Source organism: Mobula birostris, chromosome 5 (assembly GCF_030028105.1).
Source record: "Mobula birostris isolate sMobBir1 chromosome 5, sMobBir1.hap1, whole genome shotgun sequence".
Classification (NCBI taxonomy): domain Eukaryota; kingdom Metazoa; phylum Chordata; class Chondrichthyes; order Myliobatiformes; family Myliobatidae; genus Mobula; species Mobula birostris.
Genome location: NC_092374.1, coordinates 175,592,791 through 175,618,829, shown reverse-complemented (window position 1 = coordinate 175,618,829; position 26,039 = coordinate 175,592,791). Strand labels below are relative to the sequence as shown.

At 44.3% G+C, this 26,039-nt stretch overlaps 1 protein-coding gene across 7 annotated transcripts in view; it reads left to right on the top strand.

The window, feature by feature from the left end:
* Positions 1-23,266, top strand: part of LOC140198067 (uncharacterized) — a 63,127-nt gene extending 39,861 nt beyond the window's left edge. For 3 of the 7 annotated variants that reach the window (XM_072258938.1, XM_072258937.1, XM_072258934.1), the window contains exons 3-10: positions 2,651-2,902; positions 5,951-6,064; positions 8,452-8,550; positions 11,093-11,215; positions 11,301-11,372; positions 14,809-14,907; positions 20,743-20,792; positions 21,346-23,266. In XM_072258938.1, the coding sequence (XP_072115039.1) occupies positions 2,651-2,902; positions 5,951-6,064; positions 8,452-8,550; positions 11,093-11,215; positions 11,301-11,372; positions 14,809-14,907; positions 20,743-20,792; positions 21,346-21,405 (869 nt within the window). In that variant the 3' untranslated portion in view covers positions 21,406-23,266. Of the gene's footprint in view, positions 1-2,650; positions 2,903-5,950; positions 6,065-8,451; positions 10,859-11,092; positions 11,216-11,300; positions 11,373-14,808; positions 14,908-20,742; positions 20,793-21,345 lie in introns of those variants that run through there. The other 4 variants (XM_072258935.1, XM_072258936.1, XR_011886093.1 and 1 more) reach the window with 4 other exon arrangements.
* The last annotated feature ends 2,773 nt before the right edge of the window (positions 23,267-26,039 follow it).

Below are 26,039 nucleotides of genomic sequence, written 5' to 3'. Positions count from 1 at the left end.
GCACTAATCACATTTTACTAATCCCAGTTTACCCTCTCCACATTTGCATCAGCTCCTTATAGGTTTTACCAGTCACCTACAGTTTCTATAAAAAGTATTCACCCTGGCCCCCCAGAAGTTTTCATGTTTTATTGTTTTACCACATTGAATTACAGAGGATTTAATTTGTCTTTTTTTTGACACTGACCAACGAAAAGTATACGTGTGTCAAAGTAAAAATGGATCTCTACAAAGTGATCTAAATTAATTACGAATATAAAACAAAAAGTAGTTGATTGCCCTTTCAAATCAGTATTTAGTAGATGCACCTTTGGCAGCAATTACAGCCTTGAATCTGTATGGATAGGGCTCTACCCGCTTTGCACATTTGGACACTGCAGTTTTTCCCCATTCCTCTTCACAAAACTGTTCAAGCTCTGTGAGATTGCATGGGGATCGTGAGTGAATAACCCTTTTCAAGTCCAGCCAAGAATTCTCAGTTGTATGGAGGTCTGGCCTCTGACTTGGCCACTCCAGGGCGATAACTTTGTTGCTTTTAGGCCATGTAAGCCTGTGTAGCTTTGGCTTTATTCTTAGGTTCATTGACTTGCTGGAAAACAAATCTTCTCCCAAGTTGCAGTTCTCTTGGAGACTGCATCAGGTTTTTCTCCAGGATTTCCCTGTATTTTGCTGCATTAATTTTAACCTCTACTTTCACAAGTCTTCAAGAGCCTGTTGCAGTGAAGAATCCCCACAGCACGATGCAGCCACCATCATGCTTCACGGAAGGATGGTGTGTTTTTGATGATGTGTGGTGTTTGCCTTGCACCAAACAGTGTTTAGTCTGATGGCCAAAAAGCTCAATTTTGGTTTCATCAAACCATAGAACCTTCTTCCAGCTGACTTCAGAGTCTCCAGATGCTCTCGGGTAAACTCTAGCCGAGATTTCACGTGAGTTTTTTTTTCAGCAATGGCTTGTCTTTGCCATTCTCCCATAAAGCTGTGACTGGTGAAGCACATGGTCAACAGTTGTTGTATGCACAGTCTCTCCCATCTCAACCACTGAAGCTTGTAACTCCTCCCAGAGCTGATTCACCAGCAGTTGGACCTTCCAGATACAAAGTGTATTTTTACTACAATCAGTTGAAACACCCTGACTGCACACAGTGACCTCTGTTTAACTAATCAAGTGATTTCTAAAACCAATTGGCTATGCCAGTGATGATTTGGTGTGTCATATTAAAGGGGGTGAATACCTGCGCAGTCAATTATTGTGTGTTTTATATTTGTAATTAATTTAGATCACTTTGTAGAGATTTGTTTTCACTTTGACACGAGTCTTTTTCTGTTGATCAGTGTGAAAAAAAAACAAATTAAATCCACTGTGATTCAATGTTGTACAACAATAAAACATGAAAACTACCAAGGGGGCTGAATACTTTTTCTAGGCACTGTGTACAAGGAGCAATGTAGTGGCCAATTTGACCACCATTAACCTGCTACGTTTCATTGATTTAAATATTAGCTCTATTTGTCATACGTACATCAAAGCATATGGTTAAAATGAGTCATTTGTGTCAATGACGAACACAGTCCGAGGATGTGTTGGTCATTGACATAAGAGTTGTCATGGTTTTGGCTACATAACATGACCACATCTCTCTAACCATAACCCTTACGTCTTCGGAATGTGGGAGGAAACCAGAGCACCCAGAGGAAATCCATGTGGTCAGAGGGAGAACACAAACGCTTTACAGACAGTTGCAGAAAAAGACTGGGACACCCCTGTCTCTCCTGTGTTTCCCTCCCAGTGCCCTATTACCTGTTCACCCGCCTCCTTCCTCTTTGTTGCGGCTGAAGAGAAATTACAAAATAAATTGACTTTAAAAATGCGCTGCTCGTGTGTAAGTTGTAGCACATACAACCATGTTGCATAAAGGCAGCTCATTTTTTCCTGCATATTTGATACAAAGCACCAAGTAAAGTTTTGTCACAAGACTTGGGAGGAGAAGATGGCGACGCGACGCAGCTGGCAGCGGCCACTCCGGTGGTGATGTCTGTTATCTGTCAAGTAGGATGCCGTGCACAATCCTGATTTGATGGAGACAGACGTGACAGCACGGAGGAACATCTGGTGAAACTTCTGAAATGCCTGTTTCGCTGCCGCTGCTACTGTGTGATCTGAAATCTCCCAGAGGGGAAGGCCCTGAGTCCTCGGCTTTGCTTGTTGCTCAGCGGCCGGGGCGGGGTCAAAGCGCTCGACAGAAATGCTGCTCAGTGCTCGGTGTCGGAGGGCTGGTCGGAGGCTTGAAGTTTTCAGACGGACTCAGAGTCGGCTGTGGTCGGGTGCTCCAATGAATCGGCAAGTTTGCGGCGCTTCCATGTGCGTGAGATGATGGAGCTATCGGGACTTGAGACTTTTTTTTTACCATGCCCATGGTCTGCTCCTTATCAAATTACGGTATTGCTTTGCACTGTTGTAACTATATGTTATAATTATGTGGTTTTGTCAGTTAGTCTTGGTTAGTCCTGTGTTTCTGTGATATCTTTCTGGAGGAACATTGTATCATTTTTTAATGCATGCATTTCTAAATGACAATAAATGAGGACTGAGTGTCCTCATAATCTAATCTAAGTAATTGTAGTTCATTAATCTTATTTTCCTCTTTAGAAGAGCTGTCTGACGCTATGATATTGGCCAACTTCAGCTCCCTCAGTTCCACCATCCAACTCACCTGTAACGTCAGCGGAGATCATCTTAAGTATCAGTGGCGGTACAATGGAGGGGAAATCTTGAAGCGTCACCAGCTAATGGACGGGAACAGAACTCTTATGGCTTCAAAACGTGACTGTGGAACCTTCACCTGTGTGGCAACCAATCTCGTCAACTCTGTCAGGGCAAATTACACCCAAACTGTTCCTGGTGAGTTTGCTTTACGGATAACAATCTGGGTAAATTTCTGTTATCGCTTGCAGTTGATGTAATGTTGAATGCAACTTGAGCAAATCAGCACAACAGCAGCAACACAGATTTGGGGTTTTCAGGATTACAGTTCAGATGGAGATCACTGAGCCCACCAAGTCTAAACGCTCAGTTTCAGGCTCCCCTACCTACTGTGACCGTATTGATGTACCTCATTATTTTATAAATGTCTCCAACGCTGCCCGCATCTTCCAGGAGAAAGATGCCTAACGTATCTAGCCTCTCCAGTCCCAGTAACAGCCTCATAAATCTTTTTCCCCCTCTCTCCAGTTTAATGACAACCCCCTGCCATACAAATCCTTTTCTTTGAGATACTTATCCAGACCCCTTGAGCACTAAAGTTAAATTCTTCTCCATTATGACCCCCTAGCAAAGCGGTTCAGACCCTAATCAGTTAGATTCTTGCAACCATCTCCATCCTACGTCATCTTGTTTTTACCCTACCTATCTAATCTGTCCATACCCTTCTGTTTTTAAACACTATTATCCATCTGATGTCCTCTTCTCTTCCAAGGAGAACAACCCTGTCTTAAGTGCAGTTAGTCTATTTCTGACACTTCTCTCCCTTTTCTGAATCTCTGGGGATGAACCGTCTACCAATATCTTTTATAAACTTGTCTACTCTTACAGCTATCTTGACTATACTTCTTCCCACCTTGTCATCTGTTAAAATTGCCATTTCCTTTTCTCAGTTCTTTCGTCTCCTCCAAATCTGTTCTCAGGGTGAGGCTTTCATCTCCAGAACATCAGAGATGCCCTCCGTCTGCAAAGAACATGGTTTCCCTTCCTCTACCATTCACGCTGCCCTCACCTGCATCTCCTCCATTTCCAGACATCTGCACTCACCCCATCTCCTGCCACACGAACAGGGATAGAGCTGGGAGTTCTTGTCCATGCCTACCATCCCAAGAGCCTTCGCATCCAGCACACAGTTCTCTGCAACTTCTGCCATCTTCAATAGGATCCCGCCACCAAATACATCTTTATGCCTAAACCCTCCCACTGCTCTCTGCTTTCTGCAGGGATCACTCTCTCCATGATTATCTTGTCTATTCGTACCTCCCCACTAATCTCCCTCCCTACCGAAAGTGGAAGTAGTGCTACCATTGCCCATTCACTTCCTCCCTTACGTACATTCAGAACCTCAAACAGTCCCTCCAGGTGAGGCAGCACTTCACCTCTGAATCTATTGGGGTTGTCTGCTCTATTCAGTGCTCCCGATGCGACCTCCTCTACATTGATGAGACCCAGTGTAGATTAGGGGACCACTTTATCGAGCACCTCCACTCCATCTGCAACACGCAGTACTTCCCAGTGGTTAACCATCTGAATTCCAGTCCCTACTCCCATTTCAAGATGTCAGTTCATGCCCTCTTCTACTGTCACGGCAAGGCCACTCTCAGATTGGAGGAGCATCACCTCCTATCCTGTCTGGGTAGCCTCCTACCTGATGACATGAAAATCAATTGTTCTAACTTCTGGTAGTTTTCCCCACTCCCTCTTACCTCTTCTTCCTTTCCCCACTTGTTCCCATCTTGCCTCTTCTCCTTTCCTCACTTGCCTATAACCTTCCCCGGTGCTGCTCCTTCCCTTTCTCCCTTTGGTGAGAGGGGAGCATGGCCTGGATAGTGGGGGCCAAGTGGTTAAAGCATTGGACTAGCGACCTGAAGGTCGTGAATTTGAGCCCCAGCAGAGGCAATGCGTTGTGTCCTTGAGCAAGGCACTTAACCACACATTGCTCTGCGACGACACTGGTGCCAAGCTGTATGGGTCCTAATGCCCTTCCCTTGGACAACATTGGTGTCATGGAGAGGGGAGACTTGCAGCATGGGCAACTGCTGGTCTTCCATACAGCCTTGCCCAGGCCTGCGCCCTGGAGAGTGAAGACTTTCCAGGTGCAGATCCATGGTCTCGCAAGACTAACAGATGATGATGGATGCGGCTTTCCTGGAGCAGCACTCCATGTAAATATAGACACAGGCTGTATATGTTGTTCATGTGCTTGCTGAAGCTTGGCCCAAAGTTTTGAACCTCCAACTTTAGAATGTGAAACCTCTTTAGACCATTTCGAACTATTTTCCGGTTTAGGCAGTTGGTGCGAAACCACTCGTCTCCTTTCAGATCTTCATGTTCTGTCTTCAGTCCTGCATTTCTTCACTTTCTTGGTAGGGCAAGTCGTCCTGTTGGCTGCAGACTTTCATTGATTCCATTATGTTTCTTGTGTTTACTATGCCTGCAAGAAAATGAATCTGAGTTGTATATGGTGACATATATGTACTTGGGTTATTAATTTGCTTTGAACAAGACTGGACCTGTAGTAGTGTAATTTATCTTCAGAAAAACAAAGCAAGAAATAGTAGAGTCAAGTCTATGCTTTACATAGGACTTTGGATGGTGTTTTGAAATAAGGGCTAGGTCCTTCTTTGACAATTATGAAAATAAGGAGAATGGTCTTGCCTCTTGTTAAGTAATGCATGCAAAAATCTTTCCCCTTCTTCTGTGATTCTTCCGCATCCTTCCACTTCTCTTACTTTGGCATAGTCATCGAACTGTTGGATACTAATAAACATAATCATGGTCGTCTCGTACTCCAACTAGAAATAACAACATTCTAGTGATAATTCTGGCTATTTTGTAGGTTAATTATTAAGTGGTGTGATGCAGTTGCTGCAGTAAAACTGGTTTCTAGAAAATAATCAATTAGCTAAGCTATTAGAAAACTTACTGACTAATTACACGTAGGTGATTATATAAAATTAGAAGCAAACACAGCAAAGTTAATCTACAAGAAAAATAACAATTTTACACTAATCCAGCATTTGGGGTGTCGCAGTACCATAGAGTTTAGTGTAATGCTATCACAATGCCAGTGACCCAGGTTCATTTCCCACTGCTGTCTGTAAGGCATTTATACTGCAGGAGTTGATAGCTTTCATGGTCATTTCTCTGGTGCGCTGATAGATTCTTTCAATTTATTTTCATATGCAGGCATTCTCTCCGAGAACATCGCAATTGTGGTCCTGTTTATCATAGAGCTAGCGGTTTCGCTGTGTCGTATCGTGCCAGTGCTTCTTTGCTGCTGGAAAGAGGAATCGGGTAAAGGTATCCATCACTGTATGAATTATATTTAAATGTAAACACTCAGTTAACATTGGGCTCTGGAAGGGAAGTTGCTAATGAATAGCGTCAAGTGAATAGGGCATGGGTTTTTAAAGATAAGCTGATGGAATCTGGGAAGAGATGTAATTCCAACTCCAGGGCAGCAAGGGACATTTCGGAGTTTAGTCCAGTGGATGAAGGGAAGAGAATAGTCACAGGACAGATGAACAGTCTCAGTCAGAGCCATCCATGGGTTCAGTGTACTTTGCAGGGAGATCTCTGGGTGAATGATGGAGACATCAGTGAATTGGGGTTATCATTGCACCTCTACATAATCTTTGAACAAACAGTTTGCTGGCAACACAGGACGTAGTGATGATTAGTTCAGCGCAGGCGGACCTTGTGATGGTCAGTTAAGCCAGTGTTCACACTCAGTCCCTTAGACATGAAATGGCTGAGATGGAGGGTAAACCATGGAGAGGGGGTAGGAACCCAAGAATATCAGAAACAGAAGCAGGGGGTAGCCATTCAGCCCTTGTCTGAACATTTACCTCTGTCAGTTACCAGTCCCAACCCATATCACTGCATTGTGTTAACCTCTAAATCAATCTTTGCCCTAAACGTAGTTGGTGACCGAATCTCCACAGCCCTTCGGAGAACCGCAAAGGTAACCAAACCTGTTTTTCCACCCGCCCCCCCATCTGTCCTGAATGGCTGAGACCTTATTCTGAGCCTGTCATTCCTCGTTGAAGTTATCCCAGACAGGATTGCCATCAACTCCACTTCATGATAAGCAAGCCCCACTAAATGTTTCAGAGGGATCTCCTGCTCTCCTTTTCTGCCATGGAGGTTTATAGGATTAATCTTCAAATGCTGAACCTGCACTCTCTTCCTCCTATCCCACGTCCACCCGTTCCTGAGTAGAGGAAACCAGATCTGTACATGTGTTAAAAGTTGGAAGAAATTGCTTTATTAGACTTGATTAGGAATAAATACAGAGAGAAAAATAGTTAATGAATATGGTAAGAGACAATGTGCATAATCACCAAGCCAATTTACGCAAGGAACCACAAATATCCACCTGCCTTTTCCAGTCACCCCTCACCCATCTTGATGTCCTTGTGCCTCTATCTCCAGCTCTTACCACCAGTCACTGCCCAGCCTAAGAGAAGATTCCCTTTTGCCTAAAGAAACTGTCCCTTTTTATACCATTTCAAGATCCTTTACTCTTAATACTTTTCCATACAAACTTTTTTCCCCCCATTTCTACTCGGAAAGCTGTAGACTAGTACTCACAATAAATTTCCAAAACATTGCTGAGACTAGTTCCCTTGTGCTTTCTCAAAGCATCCATGTTCAGGACTAACTCCCTCCATTTTCTCATATAAATTTCTATTTTGTTACACATCTTGGCGCATACTGAGGAGGAATTGAATTTAACTCTTTCCTTACAGGGCAGCATGTTGATTTCCTTCCTAATCAATGTCCATACCTGTAACTTAATTTCAGGTCATCTGTGCACAAGGGCATTTGGGTCCCTCTGAGCACCAGCATCTTTTATTCTGCCCTTTTCTCCTACCAAGGTGAGAGTGATGATGCAGTGGGAGCAAAGGATTCAGCGATATTGAAGAGGGTGTGATCTAATACCTGACTGAGTAGCTTCTGAAGCATGGATACGTGGATATGAATTTCAAAATGTCATGGGAAGGGATTTGAGGAAGAAACTTTTCCAGGAGTAGGATTGAAGATTGGAGTATGGGTGAGGAGCAAATCAAGAAAGCAGCTCGCCACTACATTCTTGCAGAATAGAAAGAGAATCGTAAATGTTGGCCCCACTAGCAACACCTGAATGAATTAAGAGAAGAAGAGGTGTCCCCTGGATGTAGTGGTGGTGAATTCCTAGGATCTGGTTCACCAGGTATCATTAGGCTCCCTGGACAGCCTTTACTCTTTCTATATTCTGTCCCTTCATTTGGACAGTTCAGGTAACAGGAGTAACAGTTTGCATGCTGGACCACAACACTGCCCAGTGCCTGTGAGCATCTGGGTTCAATGATGTTGCAACCCTCAGCATCAGAAGAGGCTTCAGGATCAGACATTGAAACTTTAGTGGTACAGCTGGGGTTGGTTATTGTCACTAGTGACTGCTACTTGATAATGAGATTACACAAGATACTAAAATGTAAGGTGTTTCCCTCTGTTGTGTTTTGCCCCTCCCTGAACTCCCCTCTCCTCCTTTCTGTCTCTTCTCTCTCCCCCCCCTCCCCCCCCCCCCCCCCCCCACCAGCCCCTCACGTTGTTGCTGTTGGCTGTGAGATCTTGCTGATTCCTGTGTGGAACCATTTTTCTGCCTTTCACATATTAAATGTTCTCGATTTGTTCCTCTGTAGCCCTGATGAGCAGAAAATGTTTGCTGTGCTTGAATCTTACTGATATTCTGCTTCTTCTCATTATCTTCATTGCTTTTATATACTGGATTATGGTTAAAGGTAGGTGCACAGATATTATTTACTTGGAAAATAATGATCACTTCTGCACTCGGCAGGGTAACTGGAATGGAATGAGTACCTCAGTACATTGTGAGCTGCTTTACCTGGAACACCAGCACCTGCAGTCCTCAGCCCCACAGCCCTTGTCGGGAGTGGAGTGGGGTGGGTGGTGTTAGGGAAACCTGCTGGAGGATTAAACTTTAATAGCTGAACATCAGTGATTCAGTTCAAAGCTGTTGGTCACAACCAGCGTGGTTTGGCCCAGTATAGATTAGTTTTGTGAGGTCAAACTGAGTGGCAGAAGGCATTTGAAGAAGTTTAAGTTGAAGCTCACGGAACTGAAGGTGTGTTCTAGACCGGGTTAGATAATTGGTTTAGTGGTGGGATGCAAAGTGTGGGGATAACCTGCAGGAGCTGTGGTTCTAGGATGTGACTAATGCACAGATGATCTGCTGGATGAGCTCAGTGAGTCGAGCAGTGTCTATGGGATGAGTGTGGGAGGGGGAGGAGTTGTTGTTTTGGATCGAAATCTTGCACCGCACTTGGGACATGGCTAATTCCTTACCAAAGAAGATGCTGCTCAATCCGCTGAGTTCTCCCCAGCAGATAGTTAGTTGTTCCAGATTCCAGCATCTGCCATCTCTTGTCTCTTAGGATGTGACTAATGGTGTCCTGCACAGATCTGTGTTGGGGTGTAACTAGTCCCCAGGTTTCAGTGCTGGAAGAAGTGTGGTAGGTACAAGCTCATCACCGTGCTGACCACTGATGCAGAGTTGGGTGTCATTTTGAACTGTGAACTGCAACAATAACTCCCAGTGACTAATAGATCGAGCACACAGATGAAACTGACCAGAGGGTTTCACTGCAATTTGGCTTGGACTTCAAAAAAAAAGAAAATTTAAAAACTATTTTAAAAAGAAGTTGAATAGTTAGAAACTATTTTAAAAATAAGTTGAATAGTTAGGAGCAGTTGGAGGCTTAATATTCCTGGAATCTGTATTCATGGATCATTAAAATGTCACAAATAGAGTAAATTGGGTACTGGAATGGTGGTCTTCAAACCCAGAACACTGGAGTGTAGGAGGGTAGAAGTTATGCTGCAGCCAAGCAATATCCTGGTTAGACTTCATTGGAGTTGGGGAGCAGTTCTGGGCCCAAAAGTGAGAACATTGCATTGTTGGCATCAATGTGCTGACACACTCAGAATGGGAGAGTAATGACTTGGCCATGGGATGAAGGGATGAAGAAGGAATCTGATGGGAAATAAATGCAGCCCAGACATGGTCATTCACATACCTAAAACCAATGCAGAAATCATAACGCAGTGCTGAGGACTGGGATTACTGCATCTTACTGGTTTGAGTGCTGTTTCAGGAAAGCAGCATCTATCAGCAAGGATCCCCACCATATTGGTTATGCTGTCTTCTCACTGCTGCCATCAGGAAGGAGGTACGGGAGTCTCTGGTCCCACACCACCAGCTTCAGGAACAGTTATTTCCCTTCAACTATCAGGCTGTTAAACCAAAGGGTCACTCACCCTACCTACTGATTCCACAGCCTATGAACTCACTTTCAAGGACTCTACAATTCGTGTTCTTGATATTTATTGCTTATTTATTTATTATTTTTTTCTAGTTTTGCATTTACACATTGGTTGTCTGTCGTGGTGTGCAGATTTTCATTGATCCTGTTATGTGCCTTTGTATTTACTGTGAATGCCCACAAGAAAATAAATCTCACGGTTGTGTGTGGTGACATGTACTTTGATAATAAATTTAATTTGAACTTTTGGGGGACGGGAGGAGAAGATGGCGACGCGGCGCGACGCAGCACCTGTGGCCGCTCCAAAATGATATCATATTTGTTAAGTAGGGACCGTGACAATCCTGATTTGATGGAGACAGACGTGAGAGGCACGGAGGAACATCTGGAGTAACTTCTGAAATGCCTGCTTCGCTGCCGCTGCTACTGTGCAATTGAGAATCTCCGGAGGGGAAGGCCCCAAATCCACGGCTTTGCCTATTGCCTGTTGCCAGGGCCGGGGTCAAAGCGCTTGGCAGAGATGGTGCTCGGTGCTCAGTGTCGGAGGGCTGGTTGGAGGCTCAAAGTTTTTGGACGGACTCGAGAGTCGGCTGTTGTCGGGTGCTTCCAGGGTGCTGCATCGGCAAGTTTGCAGCGCTGGAAGCTCATAGCAGGGAGAGTTTTTTTTTCTTCCTTCTACTGTCTGCGTGAGATGATGGGACTTTCGAGAGACTTTGAGACTTTTTTTTTTTTACAGTGCCCATGGTCTGTTCTTTATCAAATTACGGTATTGCTTTGCACTGTTGTAACTATATGTTATAATTATGTGGTTTTTGTCAGTTTTTCAGTCCAGTCTTGATTTGTCTTATGTTTCTGTGATATCGTTCTGGAGGAACATTATATCATTTCTTAATGCATGCATTACTAAATGACAATAAAAGAGGACTGCGTGTCCTCATAATCTAATCTAATTTCCTTTGAAATACTGTGCGAACTGATTTTGTTTTTCACTTTGCTCCAGGTGTTGCCTTTATATCAGTGTTGGTTCTATGCACCATGCCTGCGCAGCTTCTGGCTTTGATTCTACCATTCATTATTCGGAAGTTAAGTTGCCCACCTATTAAGTATATCCAAAAATTTCTCGGTAAGGAGCAGATCATTAATTTATTGAAATTTCCAATCTGATCAATGAAACAATCTCTAACCATCGCACCATCTATACTTGTCAGGGGCATGGGACTGGATTTTATACATCGTTGTGGTCATCGCCTCAGTCACGTTCTTTGTGATTTATGGAATCAGTGAGTTTGCTAAGAGCTCTTCATTTCTGTTCTGACATTACAAGCTTCTGATCATCTACACTGAAGTGATCACTCCCAACGATTAAAGTCAGATCTGTGATATCTTTGCAAATTCTGCTGCCCTAATAACACAGGTGTGACAGTTTTGGTGGTGAACCTTGAATTATCCCACCCAGAGTGGATTCAGTCACCTTGCTTTCATTGCTTCTTCCAAGTGATGCTCAGTGTTGGATCACAAGAGAGGGAATGTGTTGAATGCCTACGAGATGGCTTTTTAGAGCAGCTTGTGCTTGAGCCTTCTTGCGGAAAGGCTATCTTAGATTGGGTGTTGTGTAATAGCCCAGATCTTATTAGGGAGCTTAACGTAAAGGAACCTTTAGGAGGCAGTGATCATAATATGATTGAATTCATACTGCAATTTGAGAAGGAGAAGCATAAATCACATGTATCAGTATCACAATGGAATAACGGGAGTTACAAAGACATGAGAGAGGAGCTTGCCCAGGTGGGTTGGAGAAGGATACGGGTGGCGATGATGGCAGAGCAGAGGTGGCTGAAGTTTCTGGGGATAGTTCACAAGGCACAGAATGGATATGTCCCACAGAGGAAGAAGATCTCAAATGGCAGGGATAGGCAACCGTGTTTGACAAAGGAAGTTAAGGACTGTATAAAGCCAAGGAGAGGGCAAATAAGGTAGCAAAAGTGATTGGGAAGCTTTTAAAATCCAACAAAAAGCAACTAAAAATAACAATAAGAAGGGAAAAGATGAAATATGAGGGCAGACTAGCCAATAGTATAAAGCAGAATACCCGAAGTTTTTTCAGTTACATAAGGAGTAAAAGGGAGGTGAGAGTTGATATTGGACCAGTGGAAAACTGTTGGTGAGGTAATGGGGGATAAAGAAATGGCAGATTAACTTAATGGGTACTTTGCATCTGTCTTCATTATGGAAGACATTAGCAGTGTGCCAGAGGTCCTTGAGTTTCAGGGAGCCAGAGTGCTGTTGCAATCACAAAGGAAAGTTCCAGGTAAAGGTCTTAAGGTGGATGAGTCACCTGGGCCAGATGGACTACATCGCAGAGTCCTGAGAGAGGTTGCTGAAGAGATGACAGATGCGGTGGTCATGATGTTTCCAGAATCACTTGATTCTGGCATGGTTCCAGAGAACTGCAAGGTTGCAAATGTCACTTCAATCTTTAAAAAGTGAGGAAGGCAAAAGAAAGGAAATTATTGGCCAGTTATCCTAACGTCAATGGTTGGGAAAATGTTGGAGTTTAATACTAAGGATGAGGTTTCGAGGTACTTGGAGACTAATTGTAACCCTCAGGTTCTGTCGGCTGCATAAGTCTGGGGAAGACAATCTCTGGCCCCGCCAAACGTGTGAAATTGAGGTGCAAAACCTCCTGTTTGTGTGGATGCTACGTGACTTGTTACCCTGTTACAAATCAGTATCATGAAATAACAAACAGTACACCATATGCAATTAAACTATTTAGCTTTATAATTCTTAATTTGACTAAAGGGTTAGTAAAGAAAAACAAAAAGAAAAGGTCCATTTTAATGAAACAGTCTAATGTGCTCAAGTTGGAGCTCATGGTTTCCCTTTCGCCGATCCTCCTTCGATTTCCACGGGCTTCATTGACTCCCGGCTCAACTCCAAGTCCACTCCTTTCTGGTGTCTACAACCTCTTCTTTCTGGTGTCTTCTCTCTCCACCTCCCACCGAGCAGAAGACGCAGATCTCTTCAGTGTCAGGCACACCCCACGAAAACACACTCCACTCATTGGATGGCTCACTTTCCAAAGCACCCGTCATCTCTAACCATAACCCAAACACTGCTTCTACAGAAAGACCATTACATTAGCAGTGAAACCTTTCCCAGAGTGTTAAATGATAAAATAAGTCAAACTCAGCATGGTTTCTGTAAAGGGAAATCTTGCCTGACAAATTTATTGGAGTTTTTCAAGGAAGTAAAAGCAGGGTGGACAAGGGAAAGGCAGTGGATGTCATTTACTTGGATTTTTGGAAAGCATTTGATAAGGTGCTACACATGAGGCTGCTTAACAAGATGGTGTTACAGGAAATGTACTGGCCTGGATAGCGGAATGGCTGACAGCCAGGAGGCAGCGAGTGGGAATAAAAGGGGCCTTTTCTGACTGGCTACCGGTGACTAGTGGTGTTCCTCAGGCATTAGTATTGAGACCACTACTTTTCACATTGTTTGTCAGTGATTTAGATAATGGAATTGATGGCTTTGTTGCCAAGTTTGTGGATGATACGATGATAGGTGGAGGGGTTGGTAGTGCTGAAGAAACAATGCGATGCAGCAGGACTTAGACAAATTGGAAGAATGGGCAAAAAAAGTGGCAGATGGGATACAGTGTTGGGAAATCTATGATGTATTTTGGTAAAAGGAGCAATATTGCGGACTATTTAAATGGGGAGAAGGTTCAAATGTCAGAGGTGCAGAGGGACTTAACAGTCCTTATGCATGGCTTCCAGAAGGTTAATTTAGAGGTTGAGTCTCTGGTAAAGAAGGCAAATGCAATGTTGGCATTTATTTCAAGAAGAATAGAATATAAAAACGGGGGGACAACATTGAGTCTTTATAAGACACTTGCCAGGCCGCAGTTGAAGTATTGTCCACAGTTTAGGGCCCCATATCTCAGAAAAGATGTGTTGTTATTGGAGGGAGTCCAGAGGAGGTTCACGAGGATGATTTTGGGAATTAAGGAGTTAACATGTGAGGAGTGTTTGGCAGCTTTGGGCCTGTACTCGTTGGAATTTAGAAGAATGCGGAGGGGGGAATCTCATTGAAAGCTATCAAATATTGAAAGGACTAGATGTGGTGGATGTGGAGAGGATGCTTCTGATGAGGAGCAGAATCCAGAACTAGAGGGCACAGCCTCAAAATTGAGGGGCGACCCTTTAGAACAGGTAAGGAGGAATGCTTTGTACCTGTGGCATCCAGACTTTTATGTATGTAGAGCAGACATATTACTTTGTTACTCGATGATTAACAGCAGCTAACAGTGACAGTCCTACATCAGTTCCTCATTGTCTGTGCAGATTGTACATGAAGTTGTTCTGTAAAGTGCCTTTGGATGGGTTACTACATCTTAAAATCTTTTTTCAGCAGCAGTTAGTCTGATCAATCATTCTAGTTACGCCCCCGCCCCACCCTCTATATCTATTACTTCAGTTACTACACTGCACTGTATTATAATGCTGAATTCATTGTAAATACATGCTGGTGTTTGTGTGCATTTTACTCCTATATCATTATTGAACATTGTTGTTTTCAGTTGCTTGCCACGCCAACAAATGCACAGCAAATTTAGAATTTAGTGAATAAAGCTGGTTGTTAATAGAGATATGAGGGGAAGTGGGGGCTCTGTATCAGGTCACTCAATGACTACACCATATCCATTTTCAGATCCAGGATGTGACAGCAGCCCGGAAACCTGGAGGATATTCTTCTTTACAAGGATTTGGACTGCGGTGGTGTTTTTCTTATCCGTTGTGGCCCAGTACTGTAAGTGTCAAAATTATCAAATCATTCAGCATTTCCATCCCTTCCCCAGGAACTTGGTCTCAGTGAAAACTTTTGCCGGTTCTCACTAGCACTTCAGCTTCTGAAAGGGAGAAGTAGGGAAATCATCAGCTGGTTATCGGATCTGTCCCGTACTGGCTGCTGCTTATCGGGTCTATCCCGCACTGGCTGCTGCTTATCGGGTCTGTCCCGCACTGGCTGCTGGTTATCAGGTCTGTCCCGTACTGGCTGCTGGTTATCGGGTCTGTCCCGTACTGGTTGCTGACGTTCGGATCTGTCCCGTACTGGCTGCTGACGTTCGGATCTGTCCCGTACTGGCTGCTGACGTTCGGATCTGTCCCATACTGGTTGCTGACGTTCGGGTCTGTCCCGTACTGGTTGCTGACGTTCAGGTCTGTCCCGTACTGGTTGCTGACGTTCGGATCTGTCCCGTACTGGTTGCTGACGTTCAGGTCTGTCCCGTACTGGTTGCTGACGTTCGGAACAGCTCCGGCCTCTATTTCGCTGAATCCTGCTGGACCTTTAGTACAGAGCTGCCTGAATATCCCAACTGGTGGGATATCAGACTTGGGTTTAATATCTCTGCATATGTGGTGAAACTTATTTTGTGCAGCAGTACATTGCAATGCATATTAATGAAAAAATATATAAATTACGAGAAGAAACGTATATAAACAAATTTGAAAAGTAGTGCAAGAAGAGAACAAAAAAGAAAAAGTACTGAGGTAGTTGCATGTTCATTATATATTCAGAAGTCTGATGGCAAAGGGGAAGAAGCTGTTCCTGAATCGTTGAGTGTCTCTCTTCAGGCTCCTGTACAGCCTCCTTAATGGTAGCAATGAGAAGAGGTCATGTTGCATGTTCTAGGTGATGGGGGTCCATTTTAATGATGAATGCCGCCCTTTGGGGCATTGCCTTTTGACTGTGTCCTTGATGCTGGGGAGGCTAATGCCCATGATGGAGCTGGTTGAGTTTACAACTTACAGCAGTGTTTTCTGATCCTGTGCAGTGGCTTCCAAACCAGCCAATGATAGAACCATGCACATAAAAATTGCTGGTGAACGCAACAGGCCAGGCAGCATCTATAGGAAGAGATACAGTCGACGTTTCAGGCCGAGTCCCTTCATCAGGACTAACTGGGGGAAGAGATAGTTAGAGATTTGAAAGTTGGAGGGGGAGGGGGAGATCCAAAATGATAGGAGAAGACAGGAGGGGGAGGGATGGAGCCAAGAGCTGGACAGGTGATTGGCAAAAGGGATATGAGAGGATCATGGGATGGGAGGGCTAGGGAGAAAGAAAGGGTGGGGAGCCCAGGGGATGGCCCAGGAGAATATTGAGAGGGACAGAGGGAGAAAAAGGAGAGAGAGAAAAAAATTAATAATAATAAATAAATAACGGATGGGGTACAAAGAGGAGGTGGGGCATTAGCGGAAGTTTGAGAAGTCAATGTTCCATGCCATCAGGTTGGAGGCTACCCAGACGGAATATAAAGTGTTGTGCCTCCAACCTGAGTGTGGCTTCATCTTTACAGTAGAGGAGGCCGTGGATGGACATATCAGAATGGGACTTGGAAATAAAATGTGTGGCCACTGGGAGATCCTGCTTTCTCTGGCGGACAGAGCGTAGGTGTTCAGCGAAACGGTCTTCCAGTCTGCGTCGGGTCTTGCCATTATATAGAAGGCCACATCGGGAGCACCGGACGCAGTATATCACCCCAGCCGACTCACAGGTGAAGTGAATGATAGAGCCAGCTAGAATGCTCTCCACAGTACATCTGTAGAAATTTGTGAGCGTGTTTGGTAACGTACCAAGTCTCCTCAAACTCCTAATGAAATGTAGCCACCGTCGTGCGTTCTTTGAAACTGCACCGATATGTTGGGCCCAGTATTGATGTTCAGAGATGTTGACTTCCAGGAGCTTGAAGCTGCTCACCCTTTCCAGTGATGAAGACGTGAGTGCATGTGCGTCTGTGTGCGTGCGCGCGCTGCCTCAACGACTATCGCCCAGTTGCGCTCACTTCTACAGTGATGAAGTGCTTTGTGAAGACAAATTGCAGTGGGTCCAGGTCCTTGCTTAGGCAGAAGTTGATTTTGGCTGTGACCAAAACTTCCCCTTCATAAAGTACACAATCAGTTCCTTGGTCTTAGTGATGTTGTTGTTGCAGCACCACCCATCTAGGTGATCTAACTCGCTCCTGTAAGCCTCCCCGTTGCCATCTGAAATTCTGCTAACACATCGGCAAATTTATAGAGGCCATTTGAGCTGCGCCTAGCCGCACAGTTGTGTGTATGGAGATTAGAGCTATGGGCTAAGCATGCATTCTTGAGGTGCACCAGTGTTGATTGTCAGCGACAGAGAGATGATTATTTCTGCACTGACTCATCTAGTGAGGAAGTCGTGGATCCAGTTGCAGAGGGAGGTACAGAGGCCCAGAATTTAGAGCTTGTTGATTAGAACTGAGGGCATGTTGTGTTGAATGCTGAGCTATAATCAATAAACAGCAGCCTGACACAGGTATTGCTATTGTCCAGGTAATCTAAGGCCAAGTGAGATTGCATCTGTTGTGCTGATAGGCAAATTGCAGTGGGTCCAGGTCCTTAGGCAGAAGTTGATTTTGGCCATGACCAACTTCACAAAGCACTTCATCACTGTAGAAGCGAGTGTAACTGGGCAATAGTCGTTGAGGCAGCTCACCTGCTCTTCTTGGGCGCTGGTATAATTAATGCCCTTTTGAAGCATGTGGGAATTTCCAGCTGCTGCAGTGAGAGATTGAAGGTGTCCTTGAACTCTCCTGCCAGTTGGATGTGCTACGTACCCCGTAACCAGGTTGCCAAACCAGCAGAAATGGACCACTTAGTTGGAGTCTGGATTACTGGAACTAAGAAAGTTTTATTAAAGAAATAAGTAACACAGTACTCTAATCGTAAAGATATGAATGCAACAGATTAGCAATGATAAAACACACATGTACACAGAACTAGGGTAATAGCAATCAATCAAGCTCTATCGCAGTCTCGGGGTAAAATGATCAGTCTCAAGTGACGCAGAGTTCAGTTCAGCTGAGTACAGTTTGCAGTAATCGCTGTTGTGCCGTTGGAGAGAGAGCGCGCGAATGATGATATGCAAATCGGATTCAAACAGACCTTTGATATTCTTCGCAGTTAGCTTTCGGGCGAGCCCTTTTTAATGTCTTCTGAGGTCACCGACTGTGACCCCTCCGTTCCGGATACGATCGTTCTTCCGCGGTGAACCCGGCACCCAGGCAAGGGCGGACACACACACCAGGTTCCAGCCGATCGTACCTTTTCACCCTGTGCGTCTATGGTCGGTCCCGCGACCAGACCTCCAAACTCCCACCAACTTGTGGGGGCGCACTGCTTTTCCAGGGTCTCGTTATCTCGTGATCTCGTGATGTGTCGTGCCTTAGCGAACCTGTTCCTTTTATCCCCCTGGTGGGGTATCACCTGTCCATCAAACTTCAAACATTTCTGGTTCAAAGCAACCGGTCTGTCAATACTCGGAACTGTGTCTCTTTTCGTTAATCTCTCTCGTCTCTCATTAACATTTTGAACGCTTCTCCCTTTTGTCTCTCTTATCTCTCTTATCATCATCAATCTTCTGATAACTTGGTCTTTCGTCACAGATGGAAAAGATTTTCAGTTTCCTACCAGCTGCACCAAGAGGGGCCCGACACGTTGCAAGGGTCCACCCTCTTGAAAGATGTTCTGGTGTGACCTCCGCAGACAGAGCTCAGAGGGTCACCAGGTACTACAGGAATTCACACAGGTGTAGTTTCATTCTCCCTTTCAAAGTGAGCATAAAAAGTGTTGAGCTCATCTGGCAATGAGGCATCACAGCCGTTCATGATGTTGGGTTTCATCTCGTTGGAAGTAATGGCCTGCAAGCCTGACTAGAGCTGATGTGCTTCCAATTCCGTCTCTAGCCTCAATCAGAATTGTTTTCTCGTTCTTAAAAATAGCCTTCTGTATGTTGTATTGGGACTCCTTGTGTGGTTCTGGATCACCAGTCTTGAATTCCACACATCTAGCCCTCAACAGACCTCGAATCTCCTGTGTTATTCGCGGTTTTTGGCTTGGGTGTATCCAGTGTGTTCTCGAAAGCACACGTTCACCCACACAGGTCTTGATGAAGTTGATGACAACTGTAGCATGTTCATTCAGATTTGAAGATGAATCCCTGAATATTGCCCAGTCCACTGACTTTTTTAAAAAAAATTGAACTCCTGTTGGATTTGGTTCTGTCTCTGCAGAAGCTGTCCAACCTGCTGAGTGTTTCCAGCATTTCCTGTTTATATTGATTTTTTTTGGCTTTAATTAATTGCTTGTATTCCTTTCAAAACGATTTGTTTTTCACTGATTTAAGTTTCATTGGTTTTAATGTTTCTGGGTGGGGATTGGCTTTGGTACCTGAGGTTTCAAGAGTGGTTTTGTGGGCAGAGCTTGTTTCAGTTAGTATGTCTCACCCTGTCACAAGCGTGATCCTAGGCCCTGCTTGACCTGGAGCAGACTTGAGTAGTGGGCTTGGGTGTTCCAGTCCAGAGAAGGTGAAACTGTGAGGAAACTGTGGACCTGGCTCCCTGTTGGGAAAACTCTGACTTGTGTTGGGCCTCACTGTAGCAGTAGAAAATGCCACAGATAGAAAGGACAGAGTGGAAATGGGGCAACTGGTATGTGAGGGGCACAGGTGCAGACTGAATACGAGTTGCGGGGGGGGGGGGGGACAATAAAGTTGTGACCCAATCTGCATTTAATCTGTACTCTGAACACAGGGCACTGAACTGGGCGGGAACAAATATGGGTGGGTCCCTGCTTCACCTGGAAGGACGGTTTGAGTTCCTGGTTTGGGGAAGAGAAACAGTGAAAGGAGTGTTAAATCTTGAAATTGCCTGGGAAAATGCCACAAGATGGAGACTGCATGGTGGGGGTGGACGATCAGGGCAGGCGACAGTAAGAGTTCCCTTTAAAATGCTGAAAGTGGAGGGGAAGGGAATAAGGGTCTGTTGGGACCTCACAGGAATTGTAAAGTTTGTTGCTGAAGGCAGGGGGCACTCTGACCTCAGTCCAGGAGAAAGGGGTAAATACAGAGATTGGGGAAATGCAGGAGTTGTGGTTATGGGCTGTGTGCACAGTGTTTGAGGAGAAGCCAGGGTTCAGGTGGAAGGAAGAGCTTTCAGAGGCACCTGTGCAGAAAGTTTCTTCAGTGGAGCGAATGGAGAGTTTCACCCGAGCGTACTGCACACAGCACTGCTGTTTGCAACACCTCACAGGGAATGAAATGCGCAGACTGTACACATGAACTGATTGATTTATGAGGGTCTGGCAGGAGCACTGATACAGGGAATAATGGCCTGAATGGGAGAGAGATGATCCATCTTCCCATGGGGAAAGCCTTGCTCCGGAGTAATGAGAAGGGGCAGATTTCCTGATCCAGTTCCCAAAACAAGTTGAAAGACTGTATCCAGCCAATGGGTTTCCATCCAGTTTCAGGCACTGGCCAGGGAAGCAGAATTTCCTGGTTTCCTCCTAGTGAAACACCCTGGGAGGCTTACTTGTGGGCCTTGTGAGTAAAGTGGCTTTTCTGTTGATGGGTTAACCTTTTGCTGCCCAGTCTGGTAACCAGAGATGCCATCTGCACTTAGTGCTAACTGTGAGGCAAGGATGTAGAGAAAAGACCAGACTATCTGAACGAAAGAGTCAATTGTACCTGTTTAGAGCCTGGTGGTGAGATGCAAATAACCCCTGACAATATTGTGCATTATATATCCAGAATTTATAAAGAGCTTTTACTTCATTTCAGGTAGAGACAAACGCGGAAGTGAGGATGGCAGTACTGTCAAAGGAGAGCAGGTATGTAGTCAATGCGAATTGCTGCCATTTGTTATAAAGTTCATTTCCTGTGTTAAGCTGACTGACACAAGCCCCCACGTTAACCCAAACACAATTCATAATGCTGCTGTCCCTCAGGTGCAGCCCAGGGAGAATCTCAGCATCTGGGGTGATCTCTGTGGGCAGCACAGAAGCGCAATGCTTTTACAGCGCCAGGTTCGGTTCCTGCAACTGTCTGCAAGGAGTTTGTACGTTCTCCCGGTGACTCCATTGCTTTCCACCGGGTGCTCCACGCTCCTCCTACGTCCCGAAGACACATCAATCAGTAGGTTGATTTGTCACAATGCTGTAATCGGAAACGGAGTCTTGTTGGGTCAGAAAGGCCTGTTACTGTCCCGTATCTCTTAAATAAAATAAAATGCTTACATTCCTGAATCATTCCAAATTTGTGCCTGGTTCTTAACACTGATGCTGCCTTTGATCGTCTGTCTGTATCTCCCCCACCGAACAATGCTGCTCTTGATTGATTGGGATTTGCCATTCCATATAACAATATACTTCATTTTCATTTTAGGATGATGGAGAAGTGCAGGAATTGAAGCAGTCTGCACCAGATCACCCAGATGATCAATGATTTCTACCACCTCATGTAGCGCGGTCGTCATGTCCAGAGTACCTTTCCCTTTAAAAACCACATACATCTGAGCAAAAATACTTGCTCTTTTGGTTTATAAACTGGAAAACTCAGGCAGACACTGAATAATGTATTTGACTTTTTAAAACTTTATATGTTCAACATTTTTAGCACTTTTAGAAAGTAAAATTACTTTCTGATTGCTGAAATTACCGACAGGAAAATGTATCTGGGCCACTTGTGCAATACACAAAAAACGGGAGGATCTCTGTGGGCGTATTTCTTGTTAGTATAACTGATACATTTCACTGTACGTTTGGACACGATAAATAAATCTGAATCTAGAATGTCCAGGTTCTTACGGTGGGTGGACTGAAGGTGTTTTCAAAGTGATTTGAAGCCCCCTCCCCAGCCCACAAATGTGTTGAATCTCACTGGTGTAAAAGCATCTGCACCAGATACAGTAAATTGCACTAATACATTCGCAAGGGGAGTGCCTCAGCTGGAAGGAAGGTGGTGATGAGGAATTTGTAGGGGAAAGTGGTTGCATGGATAAGTGGGGAAAAACAAGCAGATAAAGTCAGAGTGATGCCTGCAAAAGGTGGGGAGGAAAGGGAAGATATGCTTGGTGATGGGATCCTGTTGTCCATTTCTATGCATAGATGCTGCTTGACCCGCTGATATCCTCCAGCATTTTGTGTGTTGCTGCAGATTTACAGCATTAGCAATTTTTGTATCAAAAAATTATTTAAATTTTTTAACTTTTTATAAAATTTAGTATTATGTTTACTTAAAGCACATTTATGACAGTTTATAAAGCTGAGATGAAAATCTTACAGCTGATTTGCTGTAGGTGATAATTTTGTACTGTGATGTCACAGCTTTTGGAGTATTAAAGGCCGTGAGTAAATGTTATTGTCTCTGTAACTCTTTTCTCATACACTGAGCTTTTAGTTTCAAAATTACTTTGAAACCAGCAAATGCCTTGGCTATTTCTGCCTCTATATTGTGATTTTTGTATTGTTACATACCTCAAGGAGACCTGTGATTTTTTTTTTTGTGAGAATGATGTAATGGTCTTTTGGAGGTCACCTGATGTAATTTGCCTGCTGATGTGAGGTCACGTGATGACGTGCACCATGGGTATATAAGGGAAGACCCCAGATGACGCAGTTTAGTTTTTAGATTTCCAGTTAGAACGTATTGTGTCTCTGTTTCTGTTGCGTATTTATTTTATGACGCAGTTTCATTTTTAAGACGGTTGTTACATTCTGTTGCAAGGTACAATAGTGCTGGATTGGCAATTTTTGCTAGATGTGATGATGTACCTTATTCCAGCAGTAGTAGAAGGGAGAGTGAAGACTTTATTGAGGTACTGGACCCGAAGGATTGAGAGGAGTTGGTTTCGTTTGGCAGTTTAACAAAGGATCGACCTTATTGAGTCTTTGTTGAAGGAGTAGTGACCTGCATCGAAGATAACTCTTGCCAAAAGAGAAAAGAGTTCATTCAAAGGTTTTCTCTCTCTAAAAGAAATTAAGGTCAGTTGTTTTAAACTGTTTATTTCCTGAATCGTGATTCCTTTGGTCAGAACCAACAGGAAAGTGGCGTCTATGAAGAAATCCTTCTCCAGAGAAGTCTCTCCCAATTGAATGTATAAATCTGTTGCACTTTCGAATTTACCACTTTAAGAACTATATCCAACTTTACCGCTTTAAGAACTGTTTTCGTATTTAACGTTTTAAGAACATGTGCCAAGTGACGATTTGTTGAACGGCTGCATAGTGGTTAACTTCCGGTTAAGGTTTTCGTTCGTTTATTTTATCGTTTATCTGTGTTTAATAAATGTTTGGTTGTTTTTATATAACCTGTCTCGATTGATATTCATTGTTGCTGGTTACATAACAGTATCTCCCTCTGCCTCGTGAACGTTAAATATCAGAGCTTGATATTTGCATTTTCTCCGCAGAATTTGAGTGTGTACAAGCAAGAGCAGCCTTCAGACTGGCCTGGAGAAGTCAGTGTTCTGTGTAAGTGTTGGAGGGGGTTGCTGCCACTCTGAAGAAGCTGCTCTGCCAGTTCTGATCTCACTTCAGCCCCACGCTTCTGATCTCCGGGCCCCTGGTGCAGAGCAAGGTGTGCCAGTCTGGAAACCTTGTCAGTTTGCTCCTGGTTCTGCCCCAAGGCCCAGGAAGTAGACCATCCATGCCTCTGCCCAAGCCAACAGCCTGCCCCGGTTCTGAGAATTAGTGCATGTCTGGGTTTGTAGGACAGAGTACACAGTGCCCCTGGCTTATTGGAGATCTTCAGCGATTGGTGACACCACAGGGTATGATGTGCATCTTGTAAGGGTGATGAGTTAATTTGGTGTATTTTTTTAAAATATTGAATAGAGAAAGATTTAAATATTGTAAATATGTCTAAACACTTTTAAGTGATTGATTTTGGAATTACAAGGACAACTGTGTGAACAAACCAGCGAGTGAGGAAGAAGCTCCTAGTCTCAGTGGGAGAACCCTGAAGAGATGTACTTTCAAACCTGGCATGACCAGGAGTCATTCGCTGAAATATTGGCCAACACTAGAGACAGCAGGTCCATATCAAAAACCCCAGCCACCACCAGAGTTCAAAGTTTAAAATAACTTTTATCATTAGAGTACAAACAACCCTGAGATTTATTTTCTGTGGCATGCTCAGCAAGTCAATAGAATGGTAACTACAACAGGATCAATGAAAGATCAACCAGAAGACAAACTGCAAATACAAATATAAATAAATAATGAGAACATGAAATAACAAGATAAAGAGTCCCTCAAAGTGAGATCATTTGTTGTGGGAACATCTCAAAAGAATGAGTGTAGTTATCCCCCTTTTTGTTCAAGAGCCTGATGGTTGAGGGGTAGAAACTGTTCCTGAACCTAGTGGTGCGAGTCCTGAGGTCTTGTACATTCTGCCTGATGGCAGCAGCATGAAAAGAGCATGGCCTTGGGTGGTGAGGATCTCTGTTTGCCTATGACAGTGTTTCATGTTGATGTGCTCAGTGGCTGGGAAGGCCAAATGCACTACCTTCTGTAGATATTCCATTCAAAGACATTGGTGCAGCCAGAGAGAAGGGTGACATCCACTGACACTAAAAAAACACAATAGAGAAAGGTCTAAGCATTGGAACTTGGCTCAAGGTAATTTGCCTCCAAGATATTTTCCATCATCGTGACAGAGATAAAGGATGGCAGGAAATTTTTCAAGTGAGCCACAATCATCCAGGCAAGGAGAGTGTATTCCATCATGTTCTGACTTGTGCCTTGTCAATGATGGAATGATCTTGGGGTAAAAATATGAGCATTTACAACAGGTCTGACCTGCTCCTGTGGGCAAGGCACTGATGGAGCTGTTCCAGTTGACATTCACTGGTCGCAAGATTAAGGAGGGAATATGGTAGCCCAAAGATTGGTAATTGTTTTCTTAGAGTCACATGCACTAAGGTAAAGTTATTAAAAAGAAAACGCTTTGTTTTGCAAGCCATTGAACAGGTCATTTCGTCACATCAGTGTGTTGTGGTGTCACAAGAAACAATATCGATGCAAACACCTACCACCCTACCAGCCTCCACATTCAGCACATAATTCTCTGAAACTTCCGCCACCTCCAACGGGATCCCACCACCATGCACATTTTTCCCTCCCCCTCACTTTCTGTGGGGATTGCTCCCCACGTAACTCCCTTGCCCATTTGTCCCTCCTGGCACTTATCCTTGCAAATGGAACAAGTGCCCCACCCCCTCCCTTCCTACCATTCAGGGCCATAAACAGTCCTTCTAGGTGAGGGGTTACATGCTGTGTTCAGTGCTCCTGGTGTGGCTTCCTGCATATTGGTAATTTACAATCTACAAATAAATTACAATCTACCCAAAGTAGATTGGGAGACCGCTTGGCTGAGCAGCTACACTCTCTCCGCCAGAACAAGCAGGATTTCCCAGTGGCCACCTATTTTGATTGCACTTCCCAATCCTATTCTGATATGCCTATCCACGCCTGCCTCCACTGTCGTGATGACGCCACACGGTTGGAGGAGCAACACCTTATATTCCATCTGGGTAGCCTCCAACCTGATGGCATGAACATCAACTTCTCTAACTTCTAGTACTGCCTTCCACCCCAAACTTTAACCATTTACCATCCCCTTTTCCCTCACTTTATCTCCTTGCCTGCCCATTGCCTCCCTCTAGTGCTCTTCCATGGCCTTATGTCTCTTTCACCAATCAACTTCCCAGCTCTTTACTTCATTCCTCCCCCTCCAGGTTTCACCTATCGCCTGGTGTTTCTCTCTCTCCCCTCACCTTTTAAATCTACTCAGCTTTTTTGCTCCAGCCCTGCCAGAGGATTTTGGCTGAAAACGTCAAATGTGCTTTTTTCCAGAAATGCTGCCTGGCCTGCTGAGTTCCTCCGCAATTTTCTGTGCGTTGCTCGGATTTCCAGTATCTGCAGATTTTTGCTTGTATGTCAAAGCAGTTACAGAGAAGGGGCAGAGCAGGTGCTCAATAAAGTGCAAGGCTATAACAAGGTCATTGTGAGATCCAGATGGCATTAATGTGTATTAGGTTCAGGTTGGATCCTCTGAGGTGTTGATGCCCTGTGTCA